The sequence below is a fragment of the Nycticebus coucang genome, chromosome 5 (assembly GCF_027406575.1).
Source record: "Nycticebus coucang isolate mNycCou1 chromosome 5, mNycCou1.pri, whole genome shotgun sequence".
Lineage (NCBI taxonomy): Eukaryota > Metazoa > Chordata > Mammalia > Primates > Lorisidae > Nycticebus > Nycticebus coucang.
In genome coordinates this window covers 62,484,730-62,512,461 of record NC_069784.1, presented here as the reverse complement: position 1 = coordinate 62,512,461, position 27,732 = coordinate 62,484,730, and the positions used below count along the sequence as shown (strand labels likewise).

The following is a 27,732-nucleotide window of genomic DNA, read 5'->3' as shown; positions in this document are numbered from 1 at the left end:
ATGAATGTAAAGACCAATTAAGGTTTGATCCGTGCACACGGGAGGCAGACGGCGGCTGATAGTGGAACCAATTAACGAGCATGTCCCCTAATTCCTGCAGCGGCCGCGAAGCGCACCGCGGATCCCCAGGCGCCCGCGGCGGCCGCCCCCGAACCCCGAGAGGCTCCCACGCTGCCCTGGAGGGGGGCGTCCTCTGCCAGCAGAAGGTGTGAGGAACCGGGCCCGGGGAGTCTGGGGAGGGCGCGCGGGTCAGGGAGGCTCGGAGCCAGCCGCCTACGGAGCCCAACTGTCAGCAGCCAGGGACTGGCGGGTGGGGCGCACCCGAGTGGTCGCGCCGGGAGGGGCGGCAGGGGCTGGAGAAAGCGCCCAGCGCTAAGCTGGGCGGCGCCTCGAGGGCTGAGGACAGGTGGTCGCCGGGTCACGGCCAGGTAGCAAGCGCCTCAGGGGCTGCGCGGCGCGGTCTTAGGGTTTCCTCCGCTCCGGGGCCCGGCTTGTTGGGAGCCCGCAGCGGGGATGGCCTGGGGTGGAGGGAGAGGGGCGCCAGGTCGCAGCCCCCGGGCCCGGCGCTGGTCGGCTTCTCAGCTCCGGCTCCCTTTCCCTTTCTGGCTCAGCCGGCTGCCCCAGACGTGACCCCCGCGCAAGGTGTTGGCGCTGCGCGCAGCCCGGGCGCGCGTGATTAATGGCCCCAAGGTCCAGGGCGTTGCAGGCAGAAGCCCCTCTTGGCCCAACCAGGGTGTAAGGGTATCCAGGAGCAGAGCGGGTCATGGCAGCGGAGGTCCTCGGGAGCACCGCGGCGGAGGAGGAAGAAGAGAAGTAGGTGACGCGGGCCAGAGAGGCTCGTCCTCTCTTGGCCCCCAAGGCCGGCGCCGCTGCGGGTTCCCCGCGCCAATCAAAGTTTGGAGCCGCGGGCGTCCTGCGCTGGTCCCTCCCCGCAGTTCCCTCGGCGGGGTCTGTGCCGCCGCCGCCGCCGCCGCAGCTGCCAGGGCAGGACAAAGGCTCATTAACACGTGATGGGACCGCGCTTCATAAATGGGACTGGAGCGAGAGGGAGCAGAGACAGAGCGCGAGCCGAGGGAGAGGCAGGGACCGCGCGAGCGGGGCGAGGCGACGGGCGCCCGGGCTGGCGGAGACCGGCGGCCAGGCGGAGCTCGCGGGAGGACCCAGAGAAGAGCCCAGGGAAAGGGCGAGACTCGCTGTCGCGGGCGGACGCTGGGGACGGGGGAGCCGGCGTGGACAGACCGCGAGGCGCACCCCGCTGCACCCTCCCTCCGCTGCCGGCGTCCCGCTGGCGCCGCCTCCCAGTGCGCCCTCCGCCGCCCCTACCTTCCCGGCCGCTGGCCACCCCCGCCTCTGCCCGGCTCCCGCCGCGCCGGAGCCTCCCCTGGCCCGGGCGGGACGCCGTGGCTCCCTGCAGAGCTGTCCCTCGTCAAGGGGGACATTTCGTTTGGTTCTAGCGGAAAACCAGCCCCTGGGCTGGTCGAGGTGTCTGTCGAGGGAGCTTCTGCCCCGAGGACCGGGGAATGCGAAGGGTAAGACTGGGCAGAGTTGTGTTTGGAAATACTTTCTCCACCTCCCTCCCCCTCAGATACTGACCAGTGTGGTCCTCAAGTGTCCTTCGTGGATTCTTATTCCGTGTGAGCAGTCGTGTGTCGGTGTTTACTTAGCTGTGTAGCCCCAGCCGGTGCCACTTCTGGAGGTTTCTACCATTTACTATTTACTGAATGTGTGTGCACCTGGCTGTCTGTGTGCATTGATGTCTGTTTGTGGAACATGTGTAATTGTGCATGTTTAAAAAACAGGCTCTTGAGTTAATGCTTAATGTCTATAAACCATATCAGCAAGTAAGTCTTTCCAGAGACACATCGATCTTTGCCCCAAATGTGTGGCACACAATAAACTTTTGATATAGAAAAGATAGCTACAGGAATCCCTTCTCTCTGAGGAAAAATAAATATGTATTTGTGATGCCTAAATTTGAATGTTGATGGAACCATTTAACTCAGAACTAGCCATGAGAGGAATAAAGTTGATGTTGCATGTTTAAAAGCCATTTCTTGGCTGAGACTCACACACCACACACCGTGCCTGCACCACCTCCTGAATGCAAATGTGTTTGATGCGATAGACGTGAGAACTGCCATTCGGTCATCTGAAAGTTTAATTGCTTCTCATGGTAAGAGAGTATTTATTTCTCAGAGATTTTGAATTGAACCAATGAGAAAAACAGAACGTATTTGGTAACCTGTTAATCATTTTGCCCCCATCTTTTTTGTTTTCCTCCAACTAAGTGCTCTCTTGCCTTGGTTGCTGATTTCTTAATGCATTAATCCTCCTCCAGCATTTAATCCAATAAGAGATTAGAGCAGATTTACTGGTTTTAAAGGTGTTGAAAGATATCTCTATTGGTCTCATAACTTCTCGTTTTTATTACCAAGTTAATATCTTTTGAACAATAGAGGAAATGGAAGTTCTTAGAGGAAACTCGGTGGACACTGAGTATCAGTGGGGTCACCAGTGCCTCAGTCTGTTTTGCAGAATATTGAGAAGCTTAGAGCGAGATCGTTAAGGTTCCCATAGGACTTTGTCTGATTTAAAGTGTGGCTTTTCTAATCTCACCCTACTGACAGTTTGCAAGGGAAGATATACTGATTGATATTTTTCTCCTTTATTTTTCCTTGGTACTCCTTCCTCCTCCCCCGCTCACTAATGCATTTAAGAGCAATTTCATAAAAATAAAAGATAATGTATAGTTTCTTAAGTGAGATGGATTATTTTGTAATTATGTCTATATGTGCATAGAAGACATACATGCACCTCGAGAATTCTAAACACCGCAGTCTGCAGGAGGCTATTTGTAGGCACAATGGCAATTACCACAGTTGAACCAGAGGCTTGATGTTGGACGTGATTTTAAGAACTAATCCATTTTAGCTTATCAGGAGGACTTATTGTAAATGGACTCTTTTTGTTTCAAAGATGTCTCCCACTCCAAGCGAGGAGCAGTCTTGGCTGAGGTATGTACCGAGTGTCTGGTGGGAAGAGGTCTCATTATGCTCCTCAGTCTCCTTGGGGTAAGATGATGCCACCGAGTGGACACACTCAGGTCTGACCTTTTAGAAATAAAATTACTATGCTTGCATACTCGCTGTTAGGGAGGCAAGTTAGGGATTCATGCCCCTTGATTTTAACAGCATTAATATACATGTATGTAAAAAGAATGTTACGACCAGACCCTGAAATAAGCCATAGCTGATATTATTTAATTTGGTGTGTAAAGTTTCGTATTATGGTGAAAATCAGATCTCACGCTGGAGTCCTGTGGGCTTTGTTTGTCATCCACTGTTTTCTGTCTATTCTCTCCCCTTTTCCCAGTGGACTGTGCTCCTCTCTGCCTTGCCAGTGAGATCGCTCTTCTCTAATAAGCTTCGCTGCAGGATCAGTGTGTTCTTTTTGGCATTTCAAAATGTTAAAATAGTGAAATTGTTAAATGTTACCAAGATGAAACTGCTGGGAATGAAATTCTCCAAAAGAACTACTATGTTTGTGGCATATCACAGTCTATTCCAAAAGCAAACTCCTTGAACTGGTTTACCTATTTTCTCAAGGAGGAAGCAGCCCCATTGATTGTGCTGATAAGTGTTCAGTATGCAGTGTCAGCTTGCTAATTAACTGAGGCAGAGCCTGAGAAACTCTCTCAAAACAATCAGGTGACATTCTTCTTTGCTTTGACTCAGAATTAACATTAACCACCAGGAAATTTAGACAGGCTCCTTGGTTGTCTTGCATATTAGTGTTTGGAATTAGAATCGAAATACTTTGTTGTGTAAGAATAAACTATTATGAAATGGAACTTATAATAGCAGTTTATAGTTCACCACGCTTACCAAATGTTTCTTACCAGAAAACAGTTGGCCTTATAAGGAATGGGATTATTTCCCATAACTACCTCTCTAGGAATGCTGCAAAAAAGAGTAACAAATTGAATTTGGAAATACCTAACAATGCATAATTAGCAAAATGAGATTGGGTTATAGCTTCTTGAATTTGGTTAGTAAGATGAAGCCTGTCCTTTAGGTTGCTGCTTGTTATTCTTGGGATAATTATGTTAGTTCGGTTGCATAAAGAACACAGACGAGAGCTTTCCTTCCCTGCTAAAAAGGATGCCATGTCTCTACCAGTGTAAGTCTGTCTCTTTTATTGTATTCATCATTTTCTAATTGAACTGACAAATAGAGTGCAACCAGTGTTTGGGTTTAAATGATTTATAATTCTACTTTTGACTCTGAAGCAATCTGGACCCAGTATTGTTTGTAAGACCGTGCTGGGACCAGGTTCACCTATTGCATATGTATAGTTAGAGAAGTAGCCAGTTCTGCTCATTTCTCTCTCCTTGACTTAAGGTAGAGAACTTGATAAGAGGAATCAAAACCAACTCATATACTTCATCTTGGCAGAAATTTAACGTCATATTGTCCCCTCTAACTCTCCAGTTCTTTCCTAATCTTGTTCTTATAAAAATGGTAACTTTATATTATAACTGCATGAATGCTGTTTGGGGGTGGGGGGCTTGGGGATTCAAAATTTGCCAGTAAATTGTTATCTAATACTTTGATAACCATTTAATTCACTTATATATATATATTCTTAGATGAGATTGGTATAACTTTGTAACAGATCAACTCAAATTTCTCTAAATATTTTCTGGACTAAAAGAAACAATAAATGTCATCCAAAATAAATAAATAAATAGATAGATAGATAGATAGATAATAGGCTGCATAATTTGAGACAATTAGATGTATAAATGTACCTTTATATATATGCATAAACTAACTTTTTCACAAATGTAGATCAAGACTGAAGTAAAAATTTAGTCACTTTTATATTTTTAAATATACAATGCTGATTTTAAATAAATACTACAAATTTGAGGAAATGTTCAAACAGCTGTGCATATGGACATTGAAGACTCAAGGCAAAAGGAATTATCCACCTTGAATCAAAACAAGGCTGTTCTTGTTTTCCAGGATAGGTGGGAACCCATTCTAGTCCTGTGTGTTCTGAGAATCTTGCAGACATGTCAAGATGAATGTCATTACATTTTATAACAATTTTATCATAAACACTTATGAGTTTAAGACAGTTTTTAGCAGTCTTGCTAGTTGTTTGTTATTTTTGTAAATTAGAAGAATACAGGTTGGAAGAAAATATAGAAGGTTATTACTGTATCACAAGGTGCATATCAAGATATTTATGTTTGTTATATAACACATGAGAACACTATCACAGGTAAGTTAAAATTCTAGGAAATTTGTTAAGGAGGTGGGGAAAGGTAGGTTGTTTTTAGTGGACCCTACAACTGTTCTTGCTACTATTCAAACTGTTTGATATCAAATGATATCAAACTTCTATTTCAAACTTTCCCACGTGGTATGTTTATGACACATTAGTAGTAATAGGTCAAAGCCGTTACATAACCAGTATAATCACCTCTAGTTCTTAACATTAAATATTTATTGAAAGCTTTCCTAGGTAATGTTTCTTCACTAAATATGGTGCCTCATGGGAAAACATAGTACATTCATTATAATACTTTTGCTAGAATAATTACATGTACAAATATATTTTTGCTCTAGTTTTCACTGATGTTTTCTGTGTATTTAGAGTGTTTTCCATATAGGTTAGTAATGTTGGAATAGCCTCTAATTTGAAAGATTCATTTGGACAGGTTAGTTTAATAACTTAGTTGCTGTGTAATTCTCGAGGTTCATAGGTGTGTTTGTAAGGGTTTTTGAGGGAAGAATTGTTTAGTCCCCAAACCTGAGTAAATGTACCTAGCAGAGTCATCACAGTTGTTCTGGGAATACTATGAATTCTGTTTTAGCCCCAGCTGGAAAAATTTTCCAACCTGCACTTTAGGAAAGCTTTCAAAGTTTTTTCTATCTTTGTAGCTTTCAAAGTTTTTTCTATCTTTGTTTTGTTTTCTTTTGTTTTTTAGTATGTGAATTGAGACTGGTTAGGTGGGAACCATTGTTTTTAGCCAACTCTTTTTTAAACTCATTGTGCTGTGGCATTATATTCTCGATTTTTGAATAAGTTTCCTAAAGTAGATTTTGCAAACTTTGAATGTAAGAAGAGATTAAGTTCCCTTTTCTGCTAACACAAAATATAAATGATTTTTCATTAAGAGTACACTCTTTTTGGATTCTTGATTGTTTAGAGTTTGGATTCATTAAATAGAGATTTGGTATCTTTGACTTGATTCTTTACTACCATTATCAACTCAGAATAGCAATTTTATTTTTACTTTTTTTAACTTCAGGAGATAAAGTGCAGTATAGTTTCCTGAATTTGATAATATAATATCTATATTTTTTTCTTCTAGCAAATTCCATGCTATTGCTTTTTAAAGAAATTAGAGGCATTTTTCCAAGATGTGCCAGGCAATCTGTTGTGGTAGTTTAGTATACTGACAAATGCTTTCACAAACTGTGTGTGTCTACCGTATATTTAAATACAATAAAATTAATACAATATAATTAGAGAGTTCTGTTTTTCAAAGTTTATGTTTAAGTGGGAAAGTCCCCTCTTTTCTCAGTCATCCATTCTTTTAGACTGTCTGTTTAGAAAAGAAAATTAGAATCAATATGAGTTTTCCAAATTGAGTTAAGTTATAAGGAGTGCTGTAGTCCAGCAGGATGAATTCTATCATGCTTTTTAAAAAAACCAAATTTTCAAAATTTGTTTTAAATAAGTTTCTACGTAGTTGAACATTTGTACTAGCTGATTTCATAATATTGATTTCCATTGGCCACGAGGCTAAAACTGATGTTTTTAATACAGCAAGTAAACCAATATCATTGATCTCCCAAAAACTGATTACTTAGGTAACATGCATTTGTCACTTGTGTTTGCTTTTTGCTCAGCTATATTTAACAAATCAAATTTATTTATTCTTTATAAGAAGGATTTAATGTCGCTGTGTTCTGAGTATTTTGGTTTATTCCATGGTGGCTGGTTAAATAGATCAAATTTTTAACTAATTTAAATATATTACTACCATAATGTGTAAAATTTTTTTCTAGCTTTTGTGCTAGTTGTGGTGAGCAAGTGAAGAAAGGAAAATCAGGCAATTTAACATAAAACTGAAGTAAGCAATGGGCTGTCCAAAGAATTCTGTATCTCTGCACATGTGAACATTTGACTTTGGAAGATAGATACTACTATTGGAAATGACATCAAAGTTCTTATAAATAAAAAAGGGGAAACCTTTGAATGAACCTGGTCCTAAACTCTGTGATCCATTTTTATTGATTAAATACAGAGGGAACAATTTTCCCAGAGTCATACATTTAAGTATACTTTGTGATATATTTATAAATTTTACGTTTTTTTGAGGATGCCAGCTATACATATTATAAATTGCATAATTTACCAGAATGATTATTGTAAGATAGCTGACCTTAAATCAATTCAAGGTGGGGGTAGGGGGACTGAGGGAAGAGGATAAGTGTCCTCCCACTTAATGGGCAAATGTTAGGGTGTATGGCACACTTCTTGGGGGGTGGGGCACAATTTATAAGACTGACTCTACCTAACACATGCAAACATTGTAATCTATTTTTTGTACCCTCAAATTAACCTAAAATAAAACAAAACAAAAGATAATTTGCAGTGGATTTGCATTATTTGAGATTATTGCAAAATTTCCATTTTAGTTGGTTGTTTTCTTGGTTCGTTTATTATGATATATTATTTTATGGTTTGGAGGAAAGAAGTAGAGAAACAAATATCTCCAGCTTTAAAGAAATAAGCTGAAATGTTAATTATTTTTACTTGTTTCCTGTTCTGTTATGCTCAATAATCATGGATTCCTTCCCAGTAATATTGAAAGAAGTGGCTTAGTAGTCCTCTAAAGCTTTGCATTGACTTTGAATTGAATTAGGAGAAAATAGTATAGTGTTCTTAATTATGTCTACATACTGTGTCAGTATATGTTACCTTTTGAAGCCACTTTCCTTTACTAGATAGTATTTGTTATAATATGTTTTCTATAAAAGTCGAGAGAACCCCTGAATTGTAAACCGAAAAACCTGAAGAGATTCCCCACTCTTTATGATTATTTTCTGCATGGACTACATTATTCTTTTCCAGTCAAATAGGAATAACTTGGTTTTAAAGAGCCTTGGTGGAAGGCTGCTCTATTATGAGTGGATCCCTTAGCAATTCATTTCAATGATATAAAAATCTATACTCACAAAATATTCCTTCTTTCTGTCTAACTTCATTCTTCTTAAAGATTAATTTTATTCTTCCCTGCCTCACTTAGTATTTTTCATAAGTCTTCATAATCTTGAATAGCAGCTCTTAAACTTCAGAGCGTGTTAAAGTCTCCTAGAAGCCTTGTTAAAAAGAGAGATGTACCCCAACCCTAGAGTTTCTGATTCAATAGATCTGATCTCGAGTCTTGAAACATTCATTTCTCAGAAGTTCTAAGCTGCTGCTGCTGTTTCAGAGACCACCCTTTGAAAGCCACAGACATGTAGAGAAACGTGGCTGCTCTCGAGGACCATCTGTGTCACCTCTCAGTCTGCTCTTTAGGACACACACCTGAATTTCCAGCCCACATGCAACAAGCTTGTTTACTAAGTCCTTGTTTTCACATCACTTTTTCTGAGTATTTCAGTTCCTCTGAATCTCATAATTGTGTCACACGAACCATAAGAAGGGTTTGACCTTGAATGAATACAATAAAACTGCTTCATATTTTAATGGCATAAAAATTCTGCACTTATATTTAATTCACATGCGCATGTCTTAATCACAACTACATTTCCAAAGTATATATATACAAACCCCCTGGTTTGGCTTGTATATGATCATCTGCATCTTGAACGGACATTTTTCTGTTTCTATCTTGCATAGTTAGCACACACTGAAGAATTTTCTGAACATTTCAACTGAAGAAAGGTGATATGTAAGTGCCTATTTTAAAAAATCATGTTTGAAGTAAACCCTGGATTGGCACAATAATAAACCTTTTTATTTGAGTGATAGAATAATAGGAAGAAAATTAGTCTGCTTAGAAAATCACAGTAACCTCAATTTTATGAGTACTGGAACCTCCATTCACTTCTCTTGTGCAATATCCACCTTAGTCCCTGTAATGATAGAGAATAATTTTTCATTCTTTTTCATCACAGTTATAAATCTATAATGAAAGGTGGTGATTTCATATTTTGAAACTGGAAAGCCAGATATTTCATAAAATAGAACTTAGTTAAGTTTGTTATTAGAATTGATTTGGGGCTCCTGAGACCTCCCCTTTTACTTATTTTATATCGGCATAAAAATATTTATTTGCAATAGAACAACTTTCCTTTACTCATTCTTAATTACTTTCTTGAGGCAGAATTCCCAGTAATTAGAAATTTAGTTTTTGTACCCATTTTAACCCTCCATAACTTGCTTTCTTATTTATATTTTAATTAATTCAATTGTAAAATACATAAAATGTTGGAGCAGGAGGAGAAGTTGCTCAACCAAAGCAAGAATGATGTCCACTGACGGAATAACAAATCAGTTCCTAAGGGCTTATAAATGCAACTCCATCTAGTGGCTGAGTTTTCACACAACTTCTCTTGATAAGTCTGGAAACACAAGCGTTTGGAGAAACACATATGGGAATGATCAATGCATATTGACATGTGTCTTGGGAGCAAAAAAGCCCATTAGAATAAAACTTTTGTATATATTTTCTTTAAAGGTCTATCAACAGCATATAATTAGGATTTATTTAAGATTGTGCACAAAAATCACAAAGGAACTCTTTCTATCCATTGCTATGTGACTAAACATTGTGGCTCCTAACACATACTCAGGCTGAACAAGGTTTGGAATAAAAAGCAAATACTTGGTTTGGGCACTTTTTCTGATGGTTATTTGTATGAGACCAAGACTCAGGTTTGATGCCCTAACTATCAGCTGGCTTTATGCAGCAGAAAACTGTCCATAGTTAAAGCCTGTGGCTCAGTGAGTAGGGCGCTGGCCCCATATGCCGAGGGTGGCGGGTTCAAACCCAGTCCCGGCCAGACGGCAACAAAAAAATAGCCGGGCGTTGTGGCGGGCGCCTGTAGTCCCAGCTGCTCGGGAGGCTGAGGCAAGAGAATCGCGTAAGCCCAGAAGTTAGAGGTTGCTGTGAGCCGTGTGACCTCATGGCACTCTACCCGAGGGCGGTACAGTGAGACACTGTCTCTACAAAAAAAAAAAAAAAAAAAAAAAAGCCATTCTGTTGGGTTGCATCTGCCAGGCTGCCGAGGCATGCCAACATTTATTTAATAAACAAATATTGAATACCGACTCTGTGCTGGGCGCTGTATCAAGCAGAGGGCCTGCAAAGCCATTAAGATGGGTTCTAGCAATCGAGGTGTTCATTGTTGAAGGGCCCATGGCATGAAGGTGTTTATTCTATAGGATGGCTCAGCATTGCTCATTATCTCTTCAGGGAGAAAATCTCAAATCATATGTAGAAGAGGATTTATATAGCCGGATAATAAATATATTCTTATTATATGTCTTTATAGCCTAGTCTATTCTCTCAGTGGTGGAGGTGAGGACAGATGGACAGGCTTTCTTTGATGGGTGGGGTGGAATGGAGAATCATTTCCATTGTTTCTTTGACCTGACCTACCTCCATTACACAGGTGTGAAACATGGATAGACTTCAGAAGTCATAGAGTACAGAAAATGTTCACAGCTTGGAATATAACGTCTACAGTGCTAGGCACAGAGTACATGCCCAGTAAAAAAATGCATTAAATGAAGCCTGTGAAGGCCTGTAACTTTATTTCCATGACCTTATTGCTATAGTAACACAGCTTTCTACCCACTGGGCACCAGGCAGCTGTAACAGTCACTCATTTGTGGGAGTCCTGCTAAGTTTATATAGGTTGTCTTTCTTGATTCTAGCCAAGAACTTAGGAACTGGCCACAGATAGTGTTCCTCCCTCTGTCTAAGAAAAACACAGTGCTCATGGCAGGAACCTGAGTGATTTTCAGGGAGCTTGAATGTCTTCCTCTAAAGAAAGGCAATTTCATGATTTTGTTTATAAACAGCCGTCATGTCTTGTTCAGACTTATCAGGTCACCTCTTCATGTCTCGCTGGTGGTGCAGAAAGTGTCATTATCGTCTACAGTCCTGACAATTGACTAGTGAAGCAAGACAAAATAAAAACCTCTGATTAAAAAATATTGGCAAAGATTACTTAGATTGTATTTATTATTTGCCAATAGTTAACTGCAAACAAGGTGCTAAAAGTAGAGTTCTCATGAATTCTCCCAGAAGCCACCACTCTTCCTCTTCCCCTAAGTAGCCTGACGTGATCTGTGAAAATGGTTCGCTTGACCCAGAAAACCCCACAAAGTCGTGCAAGTCAAGAGGCTCAAATCTTCATGTTCACTTTAAGAACACACGTGAAACTGCCAAGGCCATCAAGGGTATGCATATATGAAAAGCCATCAAGTATCTGAAGGATGTCATTTTAAAGAAACAATGTGTATCATTCCGATGTTACAGTGGTGGAGTGCTAGGCCTAGGTGTGCCCAGAACAAACTGGGGCTGGACACAGGGTTGTCGGCCCAAAAAGAGTGCTGAATTTTTGCTGTGCATGCTTAAAAATGCAGAGAGTAGGGGCGGCGCCTGTGGCTCAGTCGGTAGGGCGCCGGCCCCATATGCCGAGGGTGGCGGGTTCAAACCCGGCCCCGGCCAAACTGCAACCAAAAAATAGCCGGGGGTTGTGGCGGGCGCCTGTAGTCCCAGCTACTCGGGAGGCTGAGGCAAGAGAATCGCTTAAGCCCAGGAGTTGGAGGTTGCTGTGAGCTGTGTGATGCCATGGCACTCTACCGAGGGCCATAAAGTAAGACTCTGTCTCTACAAAAAAAAAAAAATGCAGAGAGTAAAGCTGAACTTAAGGGTTTAGACATAGATTCTCTGGTCACTGAGCATATCCAAGTGAACAAAGCACCCAAGATGCATCACCGACTTACAGAGCTCATGGTTGCATTAACCCATCCATGAGCTCCTCCTGCCACATCGAGATGATCCTTACTGAAAAGGAACAGATTGTGCCCAAACCAGAAGAGGAGTTCGCATAGAAGAAAAAGATATCCCAGAAGGAACTGAAGAAACCAAAACTTACAGCAGGGAAATAGATGCAACATAAAATAAATACACATAACAGTAAAAAAAAAAAAAAAAAAAGTACTAAAGCAATGTTAAAACTTAAAGAGCTCATGTGAGTTGTCACGCTCTGCACTTGAAAATCACCAGCAAGGATGATTTGTGAGTGCTGTAGAACAGATATTTCACTGTCAACAGCACATGCATTCAGGTGTTAGTTCACTGTGTGAAATGATCATACACTATCTATTACCTCTTTCCCTCAAACCAACTCTTCTCCTTTCCTGGAAAGGAAAGAGAGAGTCTTATTAAATGGTTTCTAGACATCCGTGTTCAGAGCAGGACTTTGGGTAACGCAGATCTTGACTAAAGTTCTTACTCTGTTCTTACTCTGCCCCCTCCCATTGGAGACCCCAGGTGAAGCACTTTTTACCTCTCTAAGCATCAGTTTTCTTGTGTGTTGAATGGAGATTGTAATAGCACCTACTGCATGCAAACATTAGAGAAAAACACATACGCCTGGCATGACGGCTGGCATGTCTAAATATTTCTTAGAAATACTTGGGAATTGGGTTTCTGTAGTGCATATTTACTCACCCAGATTCTCTCAAACTTGAACCTGTAGAAGCAAGAGTTGGCTTTTAGTTGGACTTAATTTGTATGCTCAAGGATGCAAAGAGGAAATACCCCTCTGTTGATAGATGAAGGAAGAAGAAGCTGTGAGCTTGCTGCACAGCCGGAGGCCACTGAGCGTCTTTCAACTATTGCTATGGAATCCGTGATAATGAACTGAAAAGATAAGAGCCTGTTTACTGGGTTCTACATATTTTATGGACAAGAATAATATATCATTTTGTACTTTTAATGGCCAAATCTTATATGCAAGATAAAGGCACTCTCATGGAGCATTTTCTGGAGTATTTTGTGTATAAACCATGGCTTTTACCTAATTGAAAACATTATATGTTCTCTGTTGGAGGAAGGTTGCTTTAATAATTGCTTTCCTTATGGACCCTATAGAAAAGTCTGTCTCTTAAGGAAAAGGTGAAGGCACCTAGTAGGAGAAAACATTTAATCAAAAAAGAAGAATTAAATAGTATATGGAATTTGTTATACAGGTCAACAAACGATTTCATTTGTATCATTAATTCATCTTTGCAGCAGACTTTGTTTTATAGCAGTGTCACCAGTACTGCACATGCCAATGTAATTTCAAGGCATCGTTTTCTTGAACCCTGCAATTAAATTTTAAAAAACCTTTACATGTTAAATAATTAATGTATTTCACATTAAATTTGAACAGAAATATAGCCTTATAAATAATTAATTTCTTTAGTTCATATTAATTGTGATGTATTTTCATGAAAAATAAAACACTCACATTATTAGTAAAGAATAGACCAGATAAATGGTATATTAAATAACTTCTATTTTACTTTACAAAACACATGAAGAACTGAAGATTTGAGAGCCATCCAAGCATTAGCAGCATAATGGAATTTTCTTTCGTACACATGTAGGAAAAGAAACTGCTGTTAATACAAGGATGAAAGATTATATATTTTTGTTTAAATTGTCAGGATAATTACTCAGTTCTTTATTTAACTTTGCTATAGAGGATGATGTAAACTATGCTAATAATTCCCAAACTGTAACGATTGGGTAAGAGTTAGACTGATGGCCACTTCTGCTGGAATTGAAGCGTCATTCATCCAGTTAAACGATGTTGGCCCACGAGATCTGCCATGTCGACCCAGGGCCTGACGTAGAGATAATGCAGTTATAAGAGCAAACTACCATTTTCCCTACTAACTTTAGAGAAATGTATTAGCAAGGTATTTTTCTTGATCAAATTAGTAGAAACCAGATTTGTTCCCAGAAATGAATGGAAAATAACAAACGCATACCCACTGTAACCTTGCTTCTCTTGAACCTTTCCATAAAGCTCTTTTCTGAGTCCAGCAAAGCAGAATAGTCCAGAAGCAACAATGCAGGGAAACAAAGTGAAGCCAGGGCCCAGAGCTCCTGCACTTGGCATCTGGACCCTTGCCCATTTAAACACGATGAGCTTGGCATTGTCTCTTCAAAGCATTACTAAACTTAGAATATTGGAGAAAGAGTGTGTTGGGCTGGTGCAGTCTGTAATTGTATCAGGGAGTCCCAGTCTTTGTGATGCTTCTGGAGGATTTGCTGCTGTCCTGGACGTGATATCCTACAAGGAGCAAATACCAGCCAGTCTGTCCCACCAGTCATGCTATCCAAGCCAGAACTAGGTTTTGACTCCAGATGCAAGTGGCACGTATCTAAATTATTGAAATGTCTTTGCAAAACAAAAGGTCTGCAGTGGGGCAAAGACTAAAATAACTGCTAGTAAAGTGTATGTACATAGAAATGGCTCTAATTCTATTTGAAGTTTTATTTTGAGGATTTAACTCATGCTCTGCCTAATCTGAAACATGGATGTTTTATAATTTTAATGGTTAAAGAAGTAAAGGTACGGACCCTGGATAAACATTTAAAAAGACAAGTTTGCAGCTACCACACCCATAAAATCCCTTTGACGGTACTGTAGGCTGCCCTCTGTGAAGTGTGTACATGGATTGGTTGGTTGGTTGGTTTTTGATGGAGCAGCAGGTTTGCGTGCACAGAGTTGGAAAAAAAGAGTAGGTGATGTTATTCTAAAAATTGAAGTGATGTTAAAAAAATAAGAGATCGAATTAAAATATTTTTACTATTTTTTTCTATAAAGGCATGATTTATGTAGCTTAAATTGTTAGAATGTGTTGGCTATATTTTTAAAACAAGAATTTTAGGAAAAGTCCCTTAAATGTCATTCAGTGATTCTTTTATGAAAATAAAACAAATAGCTTCTTTAGTTGGTGCAGCTACACATCTTACTAGAAATCTCCAGTTTTGATTTTCCCAGAAGCAAACAAAAACAAAATTAGTGGCAGCCACTAATTTTGGGATTTTATGGGTGTGGCAGTTGCAAACTTTTCTTTTTAAATGTTTATCCAGAGTCCATATCTTTACTTCTTTAACCATTAAAGTATAAAACATCCATGTTTCTAATTAGGCAGAGCATGAGTTAAGTCCTCAAAATAAAACTTCAAATAGAATTAGAACAATTTCTTTATAAGCCCAACAACTCCTTCCTCCTCTCCTGCCATCAGGCCTTCAGGTTGATAAGTCACAGAATAAAACAGCACTCCATTCTGTGTTTGGAAACCATGTTCTGGTTATGGAAACAATGTATACATTCCTGATTGAATCATGTGAGGAGGCCTATTCCAGAGGATAAACTGAGGGACCTCGTTATGCCTACTGGGAGGGGCTGGTCAGGAAGGTCTATGAACTCTCAAAGAAAATTGTCAATGCAAAAAAAAAAAAAATAAGGTAAAAATTACTATAATAATCCAAATGTGGAAATAAAAGAATTATCAAAATGAAGAGAACAATTCTCCTACTATGATTCTATAAACTATTAAAATAGCCTGTGTGCAGTGATATTTTTACATTACTGAGATCCTTGAACTACATAAAATCCATGTATTTTTTAAAACAGCATTCTTTAATAATTTGGCTTGTATCAGGCAGAAATTCCTCTATTATCTTATGACCACATCATGCCCTGGCTTAGATTTTAACAAGCTAGTTTGTCTTAATGAAAGCGTTTGGTTGCATTAAATTAAGAAATTGTGATCACATATGTGATGATCTTAATATAGAGCAAATCACAGGAACACATGTGTTTGCATTACTGAAATAAGGTCTCTGATCCTTTGTCTTTACTGAAGAATCTTTATAGCTCTTCCAAGTACTGACTACAATTTTAATCCTTGAGGCCATGCATGTAGGCAGATTCAGTTAGATGGGCTGGTATAGGAAACAGTGAGTTAGTAGGAGGTAGTCTTAATTACTATTGGCAAAATACCTTAATTGATGTTTCTAAGAGGCTAGAAGATCTGAATGTAATATAAGATGCTAAGTGGTTTGATCTCCTTACTGCTGCCACTTAACACAGCACAGGGTCCAAACACAGAGGCTCTGGAGTCTGAGAACCATGGCTACACCCCAAATCTGCCACATTCTGGGAAATTCGCTTAAATTTTAGTGGCCCCATTTCCTCATATGTGAAATGGAGATTATAAATTAGTGCCTGAGAAGATAGCTGTGACAACTTAGTGGTAGAATATATGTAAAGTTTCTTGAATTCCTGAATATAATAGACATCGATAGGAGTCCCCTCCCACAATGTCTGTATCTTGTGTTTGCTTCATGTTTAAAGATAAAAATGAAATTGAATAAGCAGGCTATGATCTGATAGAGGCAATGAATATTCTTGAGATATGGTTGATATATATTGTATTATAATAGTATAGATGATGTATTTTTGAAATATGGTAACTATATAGTATATAGCAAAGAGCCATAGTACTGAGTAATGATGATAATGTTTACTGAGGACTTTTCTTTGCCAGGTGCTATGCTAAGTGCTTTGCATACATTTATTCCATTTAACTTTTTGCATATTTATGTGTTTTAGGCATTATCACCATCATCGTCCCCATTTTGCAGGTGAAATACTGAGAGTTAGCAAAGTTACCTGCTTGCCCAAGTGGGGTCTGCTTCCTTCTAATTCACTTCCCTCTTCATTGATCAGCACATTGACTGTGGGAAAAACAAGGAAGAGAGTGAAATTCCTTCTGCCTCAGTTTAGAGGGGTGGTATATCAAAAGGTCATAGGCAAGGACTCTGGACCCACACTGTCCAGTTGGCAGCCATTAGCTACATGAAGATGTTAAGCACTTGAAATGTGGCTGGCATCTGGGTCCAACCTTGGCTCTACTCCCTACTAGCAATAAAAATGGGTGAATTACCCTCTGTGCCTTTTCCTCTGAAAACAGGGATAAAGACAACACCTACCTCATAAGGGAATAAGAGTTGATACATGCAAAAGGCTTAGAATGCCATCAGCCCATAATCTCTGTACATATGCTTAAAAGGGGAAAATCAGCAAGACCTCTACATTATTGTAGAGGTCAAGAAGGAGGAGGCATCACAGTAACTCCGAGCTACGATTAGATGACTAGAAAGATCACTTGCAATGCCATAAATGTGAAAAATTATGTGGTTGGAATTAATTCATTGCACCATGATTTGTAATAGTAAAGGATGATGGACAACCTAAACCATCACCCTTAGGAGGCTGGTGACATGTGTCTGACAGACCCTTAAGGTGCCTGGTAGGAGGCAGGTTTTGTGTATAATAAGGAACTGTCCTCAGGGCAGACCTCTAAGAAGAAAAGCAGGGTGAGAATAGTGTGTGTTGTATGTTACAGTTTGTTTGAAAAGAAAGTTAAGAAGGGTAAATATGTGTTTGTTTGAATATGCATGGATTATGCATGGAAGGAGCAACAGGTTTAATTCTTGCCTCTGAGGAAGAAAACTAGGTTGCAGGGATATACAAGAAATTGTATTCTTGAAATTCTACAATTCAATTTCTAAGCCAACATTGCCTTTTTGTTTTATATTTTTCTGTCCATTTTGGATTTTGAATCTTGTGACTCTTAAATATACATATATAATCAACATTTTAAATAAATTTGTTACTAGTTGAAAGTGTGAAAGTAGAGCTACTTACTTGCAGGAAGGTGATTTAATGACTGGAATGCCCCCCCAGGAGCTGCTAGGAAATGTGGGTTCAAGCTTTGATTTCCAGGCTAAATGTCCATTGAGTTAATTATCCTTCTGTCCTCTAATTAATTAAAGAGCAAATAAATATTACTGCTTTAATGCTGTAGCTAATAAATATTCAACTGCCATCATACTAGGTTCAGCTGAACATCTGCATAGGAAGCCAACAACTCTCTCCTCTCCTGCCACCACGCCTTCAGGTTGATAAGTCACAGAAAAAAACAATATTCCATTCTGTGTTTGGAAACCACGTTCTGGTTATGGAAACAATGTATTCATTCCTGATTAAATCATGTGAGGAGGCCTATTCCAGAGGATAAACTGAGGGAACTGGGTATGTCTGCAGGGAGGGGCTGTCAGGAAGGTCTCAGACATGGGAGTGGCACTGGCACAGGGAAACTGAATGGGAAGAGAGCTTAGAGATGAGTGTGCACTTGGAGGAGGGGAAGGTGTGCATATGATGGTATGTGCAAGCATCAGCGGGTCACCTCTTACGGCCGGCAAACTGCTTGCTTAGGTGCAGGAATTGAGAGGCAGAAGTTAGGTTTGAGGAGATGCTGGGGCCTAATAAGGAACAGCTATCTCAAATACTATGGCCATAATGCTGGGACCTTGTAAGGAATAGCTCTCTCAGACACTGTGGCTGTACGGATGGGGCCTTGTAAGGAATAGCTGTCTCAGACACTGTGGCCATAATGCTGGGGCCTTGTAAGGCGCTGCTGTCTCAGACGCTGTGGCTGTAATGCTGGGGCCTTGTAAGGAATAGCTATCTCAGACACTGTGGCCGTAATGCTGGGGTCTTGTAAGGAACAGCTCTCTCAGACACTGTGGCTGTACTGATGGGGCCATGTAAGGAAAAAAGTCTCTCAGATACAGTGGCTGTAATGTTGGGGCCGTGTAAGGAACAGCCGTACTGCTGGAACCAGGCAGGGAACAGCAGTTTCAGACACTGTGGCTATCTCTTGTGTCTATTTGATTATGGATGAAATCTTTCCTGGATGTCAGGGATTTGTTTAGCAAAGAGAAGTTTGCAAAGAGGAAAGGTTGACTCCAGAGAAATAGCCCTGTGGTGGGCAACATAAGACATATTCCAGAAGAGATGGTCATGTGATAAAGGATATGACAGAGATAAATGGGGAACCTACAAATGTTTTAGAATTGACGCTTGATTCCAGGCTTTAGGTTGGTGACCCAAGAGAGAGATTTTAGATTAAGGGACAAGAAGCACTGCTTGGCTTTAGGTGTTGGGCATTTATTTCTGCATCTTTCATTTCTGCAGCCTTGGCCACTGGCCTTTGCCCTGGGACACTGCCATGAGTTGGCTGGGGCTTAGCACACTCTAACTGCACACGGCTGCCTCTGTGTGACTTGGACCCCGCAGCTCCCATCTGTGGCAGGGTGGGAGCAGCGTGCAGAACTGGCTCAGAGCCCAGATGAAGAAAGAAGCTCCATTTCCTGAGTGTTGGCAAAAGTTGTCCTTGTCCGGAATGCTTGTTTAGGCAGTTTCTCCCTGTCTCCTCGGCTGCACTGACCATGGGAGAGAGTCACACACTGTTCTGGGCCTGACCCATCACTTGGTGCCAAAGGCTTTCACTCTGCTTGGCACTTGTGATGACACTGCTGGTATTCTCGTCTGCCGCTCTCTCGCCAAAGTTTCAGAGAGTTCATTCCATGAGTATTTAGACTAGGTGATCATTATGTAAGCAATGCTAGTCACTTCCCCTAAGTAGAGCGTATTACTAGCATGACTGGATTAGGCAGCAGCCCAGGCTACTAGATACCTTAATTCAAGTTTTAGGATTGGGAGTCTTCCTCTCACACCTTGGATAGGACAGAGATTTTTTTGGTTCTATTTTGAAATACATATATTCAATCAACCAACCTATTTGGAGCTCCCTTCTGTAGGCCAGAAATAATATTAAATGCTATGAGTAATTACTAAGATAAATAAGGTCCCCAGTAAGAGCCCTGATGAGCTTACAATCTAGTGGGTGGGAGGACGGGGCAGAGCCGATGCAAACACAGAGAAATCTGAGAAAATTTCCTAAGTGCCATCATAGACTCTATTTGGGTATTCTAGGAAGCAGGGACCTATGGGAAGTTGTGACATCAACCTGAGGGGAGGAGTTAACCAGGCAGAGGGAAAGAAAGGGTGTTTGGATGAGGAATGTCAGGGGCAGTGGGAGAAAAGGTGCTGTGGTGAAAGCAGGAGGTTTGATGTGTTTCTGAACCTAGGATTCATCTGGTACAGTACAAGTGGTAAGGCCAGGGATGGCAAGAGGAAGGCTGAAGGGCTTGATCACAGGAGGGATTTTACTGAACTACATCCTGTAGTTGTGTGGGTGGGAGGTGGAGAACAGATATGGGGAGGACTGGGGAGGAGAGCGAGGATCAGAATTGGAAAGGTACTCAGCTAGGCTGGAACGCAGAGGCTGTGCATGTGAGCCTGGAGGGGATGGGCCTGGATGGGAAATTGCCTGAAAATTTTCATTTGGCTTTTAGGGCAAGCGGGTGGAAACAGGGAACTCACATAATCAGCAATATGTTTGTGAAGATCACTGCAGCAGCTGGTGGCAAGTGATCAAAAGGGAATAGTACCAGAGAAAGGCAGAAAAACTGGTGAGGAGGCAGGTGGCCCAATTCTGGTGAGCAGTGGTGGGAGCCTGGACTTGGGGGTGGCAGCGTATGGGAAGGCAAGCTGCATTCAGCACTTCATGCCTGTTCCAAATTTCTCTTCTAAAAATCACGACACTTAAGATATTAATTTTAAAATCTTTTCTTTGACTGTGTCCTGTCCCCACCCACACTAATTCTTGGCATAAGCATCCTTTCCTTGGGGAAGCCTCTTCCATCCTCCTCACCTGGACACTCGTACAGCACGCAGCATCTCTGCGCCTTCTCCTGAGTGTGGGTCAGCCATTTGTCTTCGTGCTGGACCCTGTGCTTCATGCTGGCAGGGACTCTTTCTTGATGCTGTCAAGACAACTCATGTCTAGTACAGTGCCTGGCACATAGTGGGTGCTCTGTGATTTGTTAAATGGCCAATATATTAGTGAGTAAATTACTAATTCAGAAATGTAGGATCTATGTATTCTGGCAGGAGAACCCAGCACTTTGTAATTTTGTCCCAAGATAGTAACTACCTTCCCCCTTCCCCATACAAGGTAATAGGGACAACACATGACAATCATTAATATAATATATTGTGTTTTATGATTATTTTAATTGTTATGCCTATGACTCTATACTTATATTTTTTCATAAACCAAAGAGACAAATGACCACATTTTAAATGAACATTTATAAATAGTAATATCAATTCTCTAGTTGTTTATTTTGAAACAAAACCAAATTGCTTAGCTGAGAATTGAAGAGCCCTTCAAATTTGGGCTTAGTCTTTTGCATAGAAGACTGCGATGCTGCTGGGCCTGTCACTGGGCAGCTGTGCCTCCTGCTCCTCAGGGGTGATGCTGTCGGGAAGCAGCCTCCACTGTCGCTGCCCCAGCAGTGAAGATCTTAGTCTTTCCTTAAGCCTCAGTGCCAACTTTGGCCTTTATGACCTTTTTTTCCTTCTTGATGTTGGTGTGGACATTTGAGAAATTCATTTCAGCTGCAGCTTAAACCTCACCTTCTGGGTGGGAAACTTGCCTGGAGAAGCAGAGCATCCCTGTGGGCCTGCAGCCACCTGGAGCTCTCTCCTCCCTCTGCCTCCTCCTCCTCCTTTGCAAACAGACACACAGCACAGCGCCTGGCTCTAAATTGTCACTTTCTCCAGTTATCTTTTACATTTGGTCTTTTTGTTTAAGTTGGATTAATATGAGGGTACAAAGGATTATGTTACATTGTTTGTTTTTCTAAGGTAAAGTTCAAATTGTAATTGAGCCCTTTGCCCAGGGTCAGGCTGTGTCCCCAATGTCTGGTCTTCCCTGTCTGTTGAGGAGCAGGGGCCCCATGACACCTCGACTCACCCTGAGCTCCAGCATTAGGATGCTGTGTGCATGACAGGAGATGCCCAAGGGTCACAGCCATAAAACAGGCACTGCGTCCAAGCACCGTTTCACAGCGCTTGACCTCTTCGACCCTGGAGGTCCATACAGGGCTTATGAGGTGACTTCAATCCAGAAAGCTTGGTGATGTGAGAATCGTGTGTTTGTGGTACATGCACTCCACCATCTCTGGAGGGCTTTTCTTTAACTGAGTGACTCACTGTGTTGACTGAAGCTGGCAAGGACTTGACCCTTGTCCAGAGGCTGGAATGCCTTATCCTGATAGTAGAGTAGGCAATGTTTTTATCATTCTCCTAGTTTTCTCACAGTTCAGCTTATTTGTTCTCTCTCCTATTAGGATTGTCCCCGGGGGCCTCTTTCTCAGTCTCCTTGAGCTTGGCCTGAGTGAACTGAGGTTATGAAGTCCGTCCTGGATGGCCTTGCTGACACCACCTTCCGCACCATCACCACCGACCTCCTGTATGTGGGCTCCAATGACATTCAGTACGAAGACATCAAAGGCGACATGGCATCCAAATTAGGGTACTTCCCACAGAAATTTCCCCTGACTTCATTCAGGGGAAGTCCCTTCCAAGAGAAGATGACCGCTGGGGACAGCCCCCAGCTGGTGCCCGGAGACCAGGTGAACATCACAGAATTCTACAACAGGTCTCTGTCCTCCTTGCGGGAGAGCGAGGAGAGTGTCCAGTGCGGCGAGAATTTCATGGACATGGAGTGCTTCATGATCCTGAACCCCAGTCAGCAGCTGGCCATCGCGGTGCTGTCCCTGACGCTGGGTACCTTCACGGTGCTGGAGAATCTGCTGGTGCTGTGCGTCATCCTGCACTCGCGCAGCCTGCGCTGCCGGCCCTCCTACCACTTCATTGGCAGCCTGGCCGTGGCGGACCTGCTGGGCAGTGTCATCTTCGTCTATAGCTTCGTGGACTTCCACGTGTTCCACCGCAAGGACAGTCCCAACGTGTTTCTGTTCAAACTGGGCGGGGTCACGGCCTCCTTCACCGCCTCGGTGGGCAGCCTGTTCCTCACGGCCATCGACAGGTACATTTCCATTCACAGGCCCCTGGCCTACAAAAGGATCGTCACCAGGCCCAAGGCGGTGGTGGCGTTTTGCCTGATGTGGACCATAGCGATTGTGATCGCCGTGCTGCCACTGCTGGGCTGGAATTGCAAGAAGCTGCAGTCTGTGTGCTCCGACATCTTCCCGCTCATCGATGAGACCTACCTGATGTTCTGGATCGGCGTCACCAGCGTGCTGCTGCTGTTCATCGTGTACGCCTACATGTACATTCTCTGGAAGGCGCACAGCCATGCCGTGCGCATGCTGCAGCGCGGCACCCAGAAGAGCATCATCATCCACACGTCGGAGGACGGCAAGGTGCAGGTGACGCGGCCAGACCAGGCGCGCATGGACATCAGGCTGGCCAAGACCCTGGTCCTCATCCTGGTGGTGCTGATCATCTGCTGGGGCCCCCTGCTGGCCATCATGGTGTACGACGTCTTCGGGAAGATGAACAAGCTGGTGAAGACGGTGTTCGCCTTCTGCAGCATGCTCTGCCTGCTCAACTCCACCGTGAACCCCATCATCTACGCTCTGCGGAGCCAGGACCTGCGGCACGCCTTCCGCAGCATGTTCCCGGCCTGCGAGGGCGCGGCGCAGCCGCTGGACAACAGCGTGGGCGACTCGGACTGCCTGCACAAGCACACCAACAACGCTGCCAGCGTGCACAGGGCCGCCGAGAGCTGCATCAAGAGCACGGTCAAGATCGCCAAGGTCACCATGTCCGTGTCCACAGACACGTCCGCCGAGGCTCTGTGAGCCTGCCGCCTCCCTGGCAGCACGGGAAAAGAAAGCATTTGTTTTGTTTTTTAAGCTCAAGATCTAGAAAAGTCTGTTGTCTCATCAGTTATATTTTTTTAAGTTAACCATGTTCAGTGAAAGGGTGATTGTCACCGTGATCATTTATCAGTTCGCTCACGTTTCCATGGTTGAGGCCCTCGAACTCTGTTCTCCAGGCGTTCACTGCGAGAAAGCGTGTTGCTCAGTGACTGATGGGCCCTTCCAAGTCTCGCCGCGGCAGGACGAAAACCTTGGGCCGCGCAGCTTGACGTCTAAATACACGTTGAAAAATACCATCAAGCAGCTTTCATTATAACGTGAAATGTCTGTCCAGAGTATCAGAGATGTCCATTTTTTACAACAGGTATAGTGCTAAAGATAGAGATGTTTTGTAAAATGCATTGTATCTTGTGAGAAATGTATCAGTGTTTATTTATCATGTGTTATTTATATTTGTCTAGCTCAGCAAAACTGAAAGGTAGACTTTTACTAGAACAATGAAACACACAGACTGTGGATATATGCCAATGAGACCCCTTTTTTTCCTATATTGTTAACCATGATATAACTTTAGAAACCTTAATATTTCTTCAGATATCTCTATTTGACACTGAAATCCCATAAAGATTTATTTTTCTGTTAACACAACAAGAAGAATTTGAAGATGTCAACGTACTGAGCAGAATTCATTGCCACTTACAGGTTTATCAGTCCCTCATTTTCATAGGCGGATACCTGTTATCTCTGGATGATAGCTGTTCTCTTGGGGAATGGATTATAATCAGAATGGAAGAGAGGAAACATATTGACTTTCCCGGGTGACATCTCTGACTCCTTTAGTCTTTAGCTACTACTGGCTTTCTTAAGACAGCATGTGTCAATCTTAACGTCTGTTGTTGCCACTGTGCAGTTGCTGTTTCCTTGGAGAGTATTGCATCCTCATACTCCAGGTTTAAGTACATTTCATGCCTGGGTGACCAAACAATAGTCTTTTTTTTTTTTAATTGAAAAGTATTGTCTGGATTAGTAAAATTATGCTGTGTGTGAGTGTGAGTATAAATGTGTTTCTACCCTATAACTGTTACAGTAATGTCATAAAGTGAGAAAACTATGACTGAGTGTGAACTGTTTCACTTGCTACACTCCTGCACATGAATTCACTTTCCAAAATTGAGTTCTTTCAGAAATCTTGCTGATAGAAGTACTGACTATAACCGTTCGGAAAATTCCCATCCTCTCTCCTCCTAAGAGATTGGGTCAAGTATTACTAAATCGATTTTTAGGTATTACATAAGACTTGCTAAGTTTAGCTAGGAAAAAAATCAATGACAGACATTCAAGAAAAGATTTGTATTTATAATGTTATCATAGGGAAATGAGAGTGCTTTGGTTTCTGAGCTCCCAATATTGATCAAGTCCATGGAGATTTAAGTTATTAAAAGGAAGATAGTTCTACAAAAAAAATCAAATGGAAATATTTTTCAGTTGCGTGTGTCGGTCTAAGTGGTACTGTGCACATTACAATAAAGTAGTGCTATCACACATGTCCCACGTGGCTAGAAAGGCTAATCAGACAGTGGAGGAGATGAGAAAGGGTTGCAAGACACCGACACGAAGCGTGGGAAACTGCTGCTGCGCTCTGCCAGGTGCCCAGGCATCCGGCTGGGTCTGGGCGAAGGAACAGACTTCTCTGCTCATGACCTGCAAGATGCAGCAGACATGCACGCCCCCTTTCTCCTTATGACCCCTTCTCACACCCCTGACTGATGCCATGGATGCTCAGAGTTGGGCCTTTTCCAGTAAGGAATGATAATGCTTAAGAGGCCACTTGACCCTGACAAATTTCACCTGCAATTGCTTCTCCTCATACAGCTAAGTTATGACTGCCACAAGGCCCTGGGGCCTACATAACATGAAGTGGACTGGAGAGCAAGCATCTGTCTGGTGATCTCCAGCTCTCAAGACACCCTGCAGCCTGATGGGCACTGCCTCTCATTGCAGTTCATGGTCTAAGGCAGAGTGAGGCCTCTGGACCAAGTGCAGATATTTCAATTGGCTGTCCATCTGTACAGCTCGAATCTGCTACTGGTCCCCCCAGTTTACCTCACTGTGAAATGCAGATGAAGGCTCAGGGTGCTAGAAATTAATAAGATCTCTTTAGAAGGAAAGAAGATTATTGATGAAAAAACTCACCAGGGTCTAGTTTCCATTTAAGAATTGCCAGTCTTTCATCCTGTGTCATTCTGAGTATTATTAGTCCACATATCTTTGAGCTCAGCAGGTAGCACCAACTCTCTTCTCACAGCTATGAAGACATAATGGAGATAGGTAGAAAAACTTGTTATAGGTAGAAAAACTTCGGGGTTCATTTCTGAAACTGTGTTTGTGCATATGCAATGTAGATTTTATAGTGTGTTGTACTTTCAAGATCTACATTATATATAATAAATTAAGGGACAATGGGGCTGACAGCACTAAACTTGGTGCTTATTGATATTCTAGGAAATATCTGTGAAACATCACCATGTACGTGGTATACTACCTTCATTTCAGAATGTTTAAAATTAGTTGGATTCACTTTGACATGTTTCATATCATTTCCTAACCCAAGTGACTAAAATGTTCTCTTCAATTAATATACTCATTAGGATGACCGTTTGTTAGCATTCATTAACTAGCCCCATAATTAGTTCCATTAATTTAAACATGATTTAAATTTAAGTAAGTTTTGTAAGGTCTGACACCAGAGGCATGGGCTTTCCTCTGAGGATAACATATTTTGCCTTGCATTTTGCCATCACACATGTCTTCAGAAAGGACCAAATCCCTAACCTGCTTAGTCTCTTCAGAGTAAGGATGAATCAGTCCTAGATTAACAATTTCATTCATATAAGGAGGACTGTTTCTGAGAATCTCTAATTTTGTATTACATATGAAATATATGTAAAAGAAGAAACGAATCTGGAAGATACTGCGGACATCTATCCATACTCAAGGGATCCCTAGCCTCTTTTTGAGTAAGGTCTATCTGGTATTAAATATCAAGGAGCTTTTGCCACCTGGACCCACTCTGCAGGAAATAGGCCCAACCACCAGACGAGAATTAGGCCCTGGATGAGCAGCACTCTGGTAACTGTCCTGTTCATTAATTTCTGCCATTCCATGTCCATAAAAGAGACCACCAATATCATGCACAAAATTGGATTTCTCACACTTTAGCTGTATATTTGTATGATATTTTAAAATCTCCTAAATGCTGGGCAGTGGCTATTAATAATTGTCTTGCACCGGCCTTCTGATGAAATGTTAACAATGCCTATTGTAATATAGACAACACATTCTATCTACTGATTTGGGTTGAATGTATGTAAATAGGTTTTCAAAAAGTCAAATGTTTAAGCAGTGGCCTATTAATCAGTAATTTTCAGATAGGAGAGTTTCTTTGCATTGCTGTGGCATCCTGAAAGATGTTTTCATGTAAACTTACTATTCTAAACTTACTGGGCATCAGATTCCTCAAGAAAGGAAACCTTTTCTTATAATAATATGAAGCAAGATGCCAGATAATTTGGATTCTTATTTCCAATGTGTCAAGAGGAAAATAACTCTTTATTGTCTGTAAATTTAACATTATTACTTTTCCTCCTAGAAGAATATTGTACTGTTAGATGTTTGTTGAGCTGGTAACATTGTTGCAGCCGCATTGTTGCAGTACCTTTGTTAGTAATATGTATAATGCTTTGTACACAAGTATTGGTAAGATTGTTATTAAATGTAGCTTCAGTCATGAAATTACTATAGCAGAGTAGTACTTCTGTAGTATTTACAATGTATTAAGCCCACAGTATATTTTATTTCAATGGTGTAATTAAACCATTATTTATTCAAAGAGAAAACATCTCATCATGTCTATTGTCCAAAATTAGCTGGAATAAATAAAAATTCTAGATTACCATGAAGAATATGAAATGCCTTTGAATCCTGTATTATTTCACAGTTTGAGGGTAAAGAAC

The 27,732-nt window shown here is 41.7% G+C and overlaps 1 protein-coding gene across 4 annotated transcripts; it reads left to right on the top strand.

Annotated features, from left to right (window-relative positions):
* Positions 1-100: 100 nt before the first annotated feature.
* CNR1 (cannabinoid receptor 1) lies at positions 101-27,684 on the top strand. Of its 4 annotated transcripts, XM_053590853.1 has the most exons (4): positions 1,406-1,529; positions 2,977-3,014; positions 4,075-4,179; positions 22,220-27,684. In XM_053590853.1, exon 4 carries the CDS (start codon positions 22,280-22,282, stop codon positions 23,696-23,698), a length of 1,419 nt encoding a protein of 472 aa, XP_053446828.1. In that variant the 5' UTR covers positions 1,406-1,529; positions 2,977-3,014; positions 4,075-4,179; positions 22,220-22,279; the 3' UTR covers positions 23,699-27,684. The 4 variants fall into 4 exon arrangements, with proteins under 4 accessions (XP_053446830.1, XP_053446829.1, XP_053446828.1 ...); XM_053590855.1 differs by lacking the exons at positions 1,406-1,529; positions 2,977-3,014; positions 4,075-4,179 and adding an exon at positions 101-206; XM_053590854.1 differs by lacking the exons at positions 2,977-3,014; positions 4,075-4,179 and having other exon boundaries at positions 1,393-1,529.
* Positions 27,685-27,732: the final 48 nt, after the last annotated feature.